Source organism: Morus notabilis, unplaced genomic scaffold (genome assembly GCF_000414095.1).
Source record: "Morus notabilis unplaced genomic scaffold, ASM41409v2 Scaffold1219, whole genome shotgun sequence".
NCBI classification, from domain to species: Eukaryota; Viridiplantae; Streptophyta; class Magnoliopsida; order Rosales; family Moraceae; genus Morus; species Morus notabilis.
The window spans coordinates 281,889-290,036 of record NW_010360067.1 but is presented as its reverse complement, the minus strand read 5'-3'; the positions used below and the strand labels follow the sequence as shown (position 1 = coordinate 290,036).

At 33.5% G+C, this 8,148-nt stretch overlaps 1 protein-coding gene across 1 annotated transcript; it reads left to right on the top strand.

Annotated features, from left to right (window-relative positions):
- Positions 1–751: 751 nt before the first annotated feature.
- On the top strand, positions 752–6,545 carry LOC21400204 (probable protein phosphatase 2C 9). Its single transcript, XM_010095852.2, has 6 exons — positions 752–1,089; positions 1,296–1,386; positions 2,292–2,531; positions 2,865–3,141; positions 5,672–5,826; positions 5,972–6,545. The coding sequence occupies exons 2-6, from the start codon at positions 1,348–1,350 to the stop codon at positions 6,110–6,112; spliced, it is 852 nt and encodes a 283-aa protein (XP_010094154.1). The 5' UTR covers positions 752–1,089; positions 1,296–1,347; the 3' UTR covers positions 6,113–6,545.
- Positions 6,546–8,148: the final 1,603 nt, after the last annotated feature.

Here is an 8,148-nt window from a genome sequence, read left to right as displayed (position 1 = left end):
GTCGACGCCCTAAGGCGGGCTTTCTTCGAAGCGTAAAGGGGAAGTGAGCTTCAGGCGTCGAGGGTTGTTACTTTGTGAGGAGAAGTAAGACCACGTGTAACGTTGTTGCTATCCCACGTGTCACCTGAATTTTCTCACACAACAAAATGCATGTGTCTTAGATTTTTATCCTTACACTTAATTAATACCTTTAGTTAAATAACTATAGTAATAAAAAAGATATTAATTAAAAATAAAAAATAAAAATATTAAAACAACGCATTCAAAAGTGAGTTCATTAATTTTTTCCTTCATCAAATCTTAAATTTTGAGTTGAAATGAACTCAAAACTTAAAAACAGTATGCGATGAAAACCTTACAAACAAGCGAGCACTTAGGAAAGAGGGGGACATGCCGGGGTTCTTAGGCAAAGAAAAAGAAAGAAAAAGACGAAGAAAATAAAACAAAATAAAAATAAAAAATCGAGAGAAGTGGCTGACTTTGTAAAGAAAAGCCAGCAAGGTCGCCTGGCCCCACACAAACCCAAAGAGAAAGAGGCGACCGAACCAATGCTTCTCCCAAAATTCATTTGATCAAGTCTATGAGAAGGAAATAAACCTCAAAAACAGCTGTAATAATAATCAACACACAACAAAACAACAGTGTCAGTAATAAAAACAAAACGAAACAACACGGACAACAATAACTCTCACAAAAAAAAAAAAAAAAAAAAAAACACAAAAAAACTGCAAAAGTCAATAAGGGCAAGCTCTTGCCTTTTGACAGCATTTATTTGCCCTTCAAAGTCTTCTTCTTCTTCGTGCTTTCTCTTCCTTTCCCTTTCCTCACCCCAACAAAACCCTTCAACCATTCCATATACATCTAATAAATATTAAGTTTTTTTAGCTTTATAGTTTGATTTTTTATCTGTAAGTTTATAATTTATATATAATAATAATAACCGAAGAAGATTTTGTTTCTAGGTGGTGGTTGTATATAATTATCTCTGGTACTTTCTCTCTAAGAGGGGAGTCAAAAAAAAAAAAAAAAACCCAGAAAATTTAACTCTGCAGCTCTGTTCCTTTGGAAAATTCGGAGACTGGTGGATCGGTAAGGAATTTTCTTTCAATACCCGTTTTCCAATTCTGAGTAATTATTTTTGTTTTTTTAATATGTTGGATTTTGATAATTTTCTTTAGGATGATCAGAATTTCCTGCTTTGATGTTGCTGTTTGTATAATATCCTTTTTTTTTAATCTTTTACTGGGTTTTTGTTGGATTAACTTCTTTTTTTTTTTTTTTTTTTTGGTCTGCAGAAACAGTCGATGTTGAGTAATATTGGGAGGGCTTAAGGTCGGGTTGAATTTTATGGATAATCTATGTTGCTTCAATTCTGTTTATTCTCAGGTGAGGTTATATATCAACCCTTTTCATCAATTGTTTGTCATAACTTTATAATAGTTGATATATCATTTAGGAGATATTATTATAGCATTATTTTCTGATTTTCCTCTCTTCTTTTTTTTTTTTTTTTTTTTTTTTGAAAGGCTGCTTTTCCTTGTTTTGATTGAGTAGTCCAGGATTTATGTTGATTAGTAAGCGTGATTTTTTCAACTTCATGTAACTTTATAATTAAGTCCGCTTAAGAACGCGTAGATCGAAATTTGACAATTTCAAGAATGACCTTGGCATAATTTCTATGGACTCGTGTTAATTTCCTCTTGATATCTGCTTTCTGAAAAACTGTAACTGGTAGAAGAGCTTGATTTGGAAAGATGAATATTCAGAATTTCTTAGAAGACCGCTGTAAAGTAGTTTTCTTTGTTTTCCCGCATCGTTGCTCAAGAAAATGAAGTGTTGGACTGTTCTAAATGAATGCTGAAAATTCGGTATTCCTGGTAAACTGAATAAGTGTTTTGGTGGTGCGATTCAAATTATTGGGATCCAGAATTGTTAGCAGGTTATTACAAATAATAACATTAACCAAAGCCTCTATCTTAAGAAATTTTCTTATGACAAATAGTCACATACTTTGGTAGATTACTCTTGTTGATGTTGAACATTTTAGTTTGCTTCTTTTGTTTGTTTTGCCTTTTCTTTTCGGTGTATATAGATGTGCGAGATAATTTCATTAATCCAAGCCCTCGTGTTTTACAATCTCTTCCTAGGTCTTGCGAGTGATATCTCAACTCTTACAGCTAACATGAAAGGATTACTAGATTGTTTCAGGATTCTCTTTCTGATAGATATATTTTTTTATTATTTCTCTTTTCAAATTCTTTCCTATATCCCAACTTTCTGATTCATGCTAGGTCGTTGGTGGACGGTCCTCATGTAGCTCGGGAAAGGGCAAGAGCCATCAGAGCCCAGTCAAGTATGGCTTCAGCCTTATTAAAGGGAAAGCAAATCATCCCATGGAAGATTATCATGTTGCGAAATTTTCTCAGATGCAAGGACATGAGCTTGGACTTTTTGCCATATATGATGGGCATTTGGGAGACAGTGTACCTGCCTATTTACAAAAGAACCTATTTTCTAATATCTTGAAGGATGTGAGTTACCGAAATAGCTGATTTTTTACTCGTTTGAGTCATCACTCATTATGTTGAGGGGCATTTGGGAAATTAGTGGTTGATACTTTTGGTGAATCTCTTATTTGGTAATAGTTATTGCAACAGCTGTTTTATCATATCATAAAAGATATCTCATCGTGACACAGTTTTTCTCTGACTTTGTATGTGTAAGTAGTGATCTTATTTCAAATTAAAAGTTGTATATTTAATAGAATGAAATCATATTTAAAATACTACATGGGAATGGGCATATATATTGTTCTGGCATCCAAATGTCCCCATTATAATATACCTTTTTCTAATCAATTGCAGGAAGAGTTCTGGACCGATCCCAGCAGGTCTATTTGTAAAGCTTATGAGAGAACGGACCAGGCAATTCTTTCTCACAGCCCCGACCTGGGGCGAGGAGGATCCACAGCAGTTACTGCCATTCTGATAAATGGCCGGAAGTTATGGATTGCCAATGTTGGAGACTCACGAGCAGTTCTCTCAAGGAGGGGGCAGGCAATACAGATGAGTACTGATCATGAACCCAACACTGAGCGTGGCAGCATTGAGAACCGAGGCGGCTTTGTCTCAAACATGCCAGGTTTTTACTTTTTCTCTCTTTCACCCACTTTCTCAATTCTCAAGTCCAGTCTTGATTGAACTGGCATCCATGAGCGTCCACTTACTTTTTTTTTTTTTTTTTGCCCTTTTTGGTTTTCAATAATTCCTGGCATTTTAGATCTGATAATTCTGTGGATCGGAATTGGTTATTTACTTTGGGAATGGATGTTGGCTGCGTTATATCCTTGTAGGTAGTGTCAGAGAGTGCCATCTATTTATTTTATTGGTTTTTAAGTGCAATCTTGGGAAACCTAATGGGATAGTTGTGTAATTCAATTTTAAATATTCTAGTACAATATAGCATTTCAAAATCTCAAACCACAGGATTTTCTTCATGCAAAAATAAGTAGTTGATTCCATACAGCAGTTATAATGGATAACGACATCATCTACTACTGCGTGCTTCGATAATGTTATAAAGTTGGTGACTAAAAGGGGTTTAAGTATGTACTCTAGATGGAATAATTTGCATCAGTGAAGGTTGAAATAGATAAATTGATATTCTAAACCGGAGCCAAAAAGACGAATGCTATTCTAAGTATGTCATAGACATGCAATGAATCCACTCTCTGCATCATGCATAAATATTCCAAGGGACCCTCTGTTATGGCGAAACATCTCGCTAGCATCTTGTGTTTTTAATAATATTGAAACGGTACATTCACCTTTAAAGAAACATTTTTTTGATACCATGAGACCAATTTTTGGGGTATACAATATCCAAACTGCCCGTTTCATTAATTAAATAGAAACTAATAACTTTAAAAACATTTTCTGAAAACATTTTAATTTATTTTGACTGTTTAATTTTTAAAATTTTAAAGTATTTTCAGCATTTTTTTAAGAAATTATTAGTTTATTATTAGTTAGTGAGAAGGATAGAATGGACATTTTGTCCTAAAAATGCGTCTTAGGATACCAAAAGAACATTTTTTTAAAGGTGAAGGTTATGTTTTAATATTATTAAAAACATATGGTACCAACGAGATTTTTTTCTAGAACAGAGGGTACCAGAATGATTTTATCCCATATTCTAAAGTACATTTGCTCTTCTAATCGGTATATGTGCTTACCATGGCCATGAAATGCAAATATGCCTGTTTTCTATTTAGTTTTGCGATCAATATTTCATCTAGTGTGCATTGGACCCATGGAGAGCCCTGTTTGTTTCAAAGGTTCAACCATAATTATAACCTTTTTGCTATAGTGCTGCTCTTTTACACAAAAACTTAAATTTCTATCCAAACTCTCTGTTCAAACCTATAACCGAATGGGCCAAAGTTGTAAAATCCAACCATTCTGGAACTTTATCTTGCTAAATATTTAAGACCCATTTCTTTTTTAATATGTCACTTAAATGATGGTGTAAGAGTCAAGTAGAAAGGATAACTCCTTACTATGAGCCACAAACTATATGTTGTCCCCCTTTTGTCTTTTAATGCTTTGCATATCATTTTCTTCTTTCTATTTTTTGAAGACGACGATGTTGTCCTTCCATTGACCATAATCATACTTGTTCAATGCAATTTTTTAAATAGACACTTATTTTTTATTTTGTTTTATGTTTTCTTTTCCTGAAACTAGAAACTCATTATTTTTATTATTATTGATGTGGCACATAAACTGCTAACAGGATTGGGAAAGATACAATTCTCTGACCAACTATATGTCCTTTGAAACTTACTTAACCTTTATAGTCCGTTTAAGGAATTGGAGAGTTTTTTCAGTAATTGGAGCGTTTTTTTTTTTTTTTGAATTTTAATTTTCCAAATCTAATGCCACATTAGCTTTTCCATCCATTTAACTAACGAAAAGGGAAATATTGCTAATGTTTCGAAGCTTGGGGGAAGGGAATGCCGATTTTCCAAATTCGGAAAATATTGATAAAAATTCTTTTCCTGATATAATATTTGCTATCATTTGTCACTGAAATTCAAGGAACCTTCAATTGGTTGGACCGCAATAGATGACTTTGTATACTTGATGGGATGCTTATTGAGTAGGTGAAGAAACCGTTACACTTTTTTTTCTCTAATCTTGATTCTCAAGTTCCTTCTCTGGAACATAGGTATCCCTATTGGTCTCGAGGAGCCTTTGTCTCCAGAAACCACTGAATTTTTAAATATAGGAAAAGAACACCAAAAATAGCTATTTGCACATTCCCATTACCTTTATCCTATATAAAATTCTACAGATACAATTCTCCTCTATTAGGGGAATTATCACTCTTAATTACTAAGATCAGCTTTATCTTCTCTTCCCAGTATCAGTATACTTGTATTCCCTATATCTATCTAAGCTTATAAGGTCCTTTTTCATGGTTCTGGTTTTGAACAAAGGTCACTTTAGTTTTCATGGTTCTAGTTTTGAACAAATGTCACTTTAGTTTGTGGACAATATTTGCATCTTAAGACTATTCATATGCATTATGAAAAATCTGTAATATGAGCGTGTCTCTTTTCAGCCTATTGTCTGCTCTGTTAGCTTACATGTTTTGCATATTGCATTAGGAGATGTTGCCCGGGTCAACGGTCAGCTGGCGGTTTCTCGAGCATTTGGAGACAAAAACCTCAAGTCGCACTTGCGATCTGATCCTGACGTTAGAAATGCTGATATTGACTCGGATACTGATCTTCTCATCCTTGCGAGTGACGGTTTATGGAAGGTTGTAACTCTTCTCCTCCCACAACTTCTGTCGCATATTTACTTTTCCTTCTCGGTTCACAATAGAGTTGATATAATCTCCGAACAGTCTATATATTGCTCGTCTTGTGATTCTTTCTTCCCTGCCATATTTGTGGCCAATTCAGGTCATGTCTAACCAAGAGGCAGTCGATATGGCGAGAAGGACCAAAGATCCTCACAGGGCGGCGAAGCAGTTAGCAAGCGGGGCACTAAAAAAAGATAGCAAAGATGACATATCCGTCATTGTAGTTCGTTTCAAGGGGTGAAACACACATCGAAAAACATTACTACTTGAGATTCTGGGATTTGTTCTCCGGGGCGTGGATCGCAATCTTATGTGTCAACCCCAGTTTGGAAATCTCACAAAAATCGATCATAAGTTTGGAGTTTGTTTCCAGAAAGTAGGTCATATGTAATTTGCTTGTACTTTTTTCCTCCCCATCTTGCAGCCATGTAAAATTTTTCCTTGTTGCTTATAGTTTGCGTGGTTTTATATTACTGCTATTTCTTCGATGTGTAGATACATATACCAATGATTTGTCTTCTGTAATTTGCAATACGACTTCAAAGTACTGTGGAGTCCGTCAGACGTCCAATTTATATGTTACTGCTTGTAGTGGAGAATAACGTTTTATGTACGGTATACTAAGAACGATACGCTTTATCCAAGTGAATTATTGTATTACATTTGTGCCAGAATTTTCCTTGCAAAGTTCAATCCAGTTTCCAAAGTGCCAGGAAATATCTTTCGTTCTTTTCTTTTCTTCTTTTTTTTTTTTAATTAAACCCATAAATTTTGTTGTTGGATCCCATTTTAGTCCATTACTTTTAAAACGTTTTAAACTTAATTCTTTATCTATCAATTTGCTTCAATGTTACTTTTTCATCAGTTGTTTTTTTTTTTTTTTAAATAAAATATGGATAACATTAAGTTAGCAGAGTGTTATCTTACATTTTTATATCAGAACAGCGTATTCTGTGTTCTATCAATAAAAATATATTTTTATTTTAATATTACGTGCTTGTTCTATTCTCTTTTTTACACCTGGCTGATCAAAAAGATTAAAAAGAAAATAAATTGACAGAATAGGGATGAGTTTTGAGATTTTCAAATGTCTAAGATCAAAATGGGATTGAGGATAAAGTTCATCACCATTTGTTGGATTTTTTTTTTTATTTTTTATTTTTTTTTTAACTCAAGATATCTGTCTTTGGCTTTTGAGAACAAAAGGTTGACTCTCCATGGTGCTATGTGTACAAGTCTAGTCCCCTACGAAACACACCAATTTCTTTGATACATTCTTACGAATCTGCAAGTTCAGGGTGAGTTGTCTTATTTTTACAACTGTCACTTGGTTTCTTTCTTTGCCCGGATAGATTAAAATTAACACAGATGGTGATGTCAATAATCAATTACTGAAGTAATTTATACTGGTACAAAATATTTTCTTTTTAAAGGACAAAATATTATATTAATGAAGAATCTTGTTGTTCCATGGAAATTGAAATCAAAATGAAATGATACTTGAATAATGTTAGATTTTCTCACTTTTTTTCTTGGGTAGGATAATAAAGTTGCCGAATGTCTTGTTGCCTATGCTCTTCATAGGTATTTTACACATTTGTTCTCCTAAACTTGCATGGTTTAGCAATTTGTCCTTAAACTTTTAATTTTGATAAGTTGTACTCTCAACTTATAAACTTGTTGCAATATACCCCATTTTAACAATAAATGTGTTAAATTATTGTCGAAAAAGTAAGTTCGACGAAGTATTTCAACATCTTAATTTAAATGTGACATAAATATTTTAATTTCACATCTTTTAATCCTTTAAATCTAAAAAAAAAAAAATTGAGCAAATTTAGTAAAATGAGACATAATGCAACATTTTTATAAGTTCAGGGAGTTCATTGTTAAAATTAAAAATTTAGGGATAATTTATTAAATCACAACAAGTTCGAGGGACAATTGTATTAAAACCCCGCTTCTCATTACAATTGAGACATTTGGTGGAATTTGGCTCCGAATTTATCAGATCGTTTGTTGACAAAATTGCTTCTCTTCTTCTAACTTATCGCTTTAATGGCGCTTTTCAGGACTTGTCTTGAAGGCCGGAATAAACTGTCTACTCTTTCTCATTTTTGCAAGATATTTTCCCCTCTGAGTTGTGGTGAAAGATTTTGAGGTTGTTCAGTTGTGCAAGGACAAAGCTTCTCAACTCACTAAGGTCTATGGGTGACTTAGTTTGAGGTCTATATATATATATATATATATATATATATATATATATATGTGTCTCTA

Excerpts from the sequence above, each read along its gene's own strand:
- LOC21400204 (XM_010095852.2), top strand. The coding sequence starts at position 1,348 with ATGGATAATCTATGTTGCTTCAATTCTGTTTATTCTCAG. Across the intron at positions 2,532-2,864 it reads TTTCTAATATCTTGAAGGAT|GAAGAGTTCTGGACCGATCC; the intron begins GTGAGTTACCGA and ends AATCAATTGCAG. Across the intron at positions 5,827-5,971 it reads CGAGTGACGGTTTATGGAAG|GTCATGTCTAACCAAGAGGC; the intron begins GTTGTAACTCTT and ends TGGCCAATTCAG.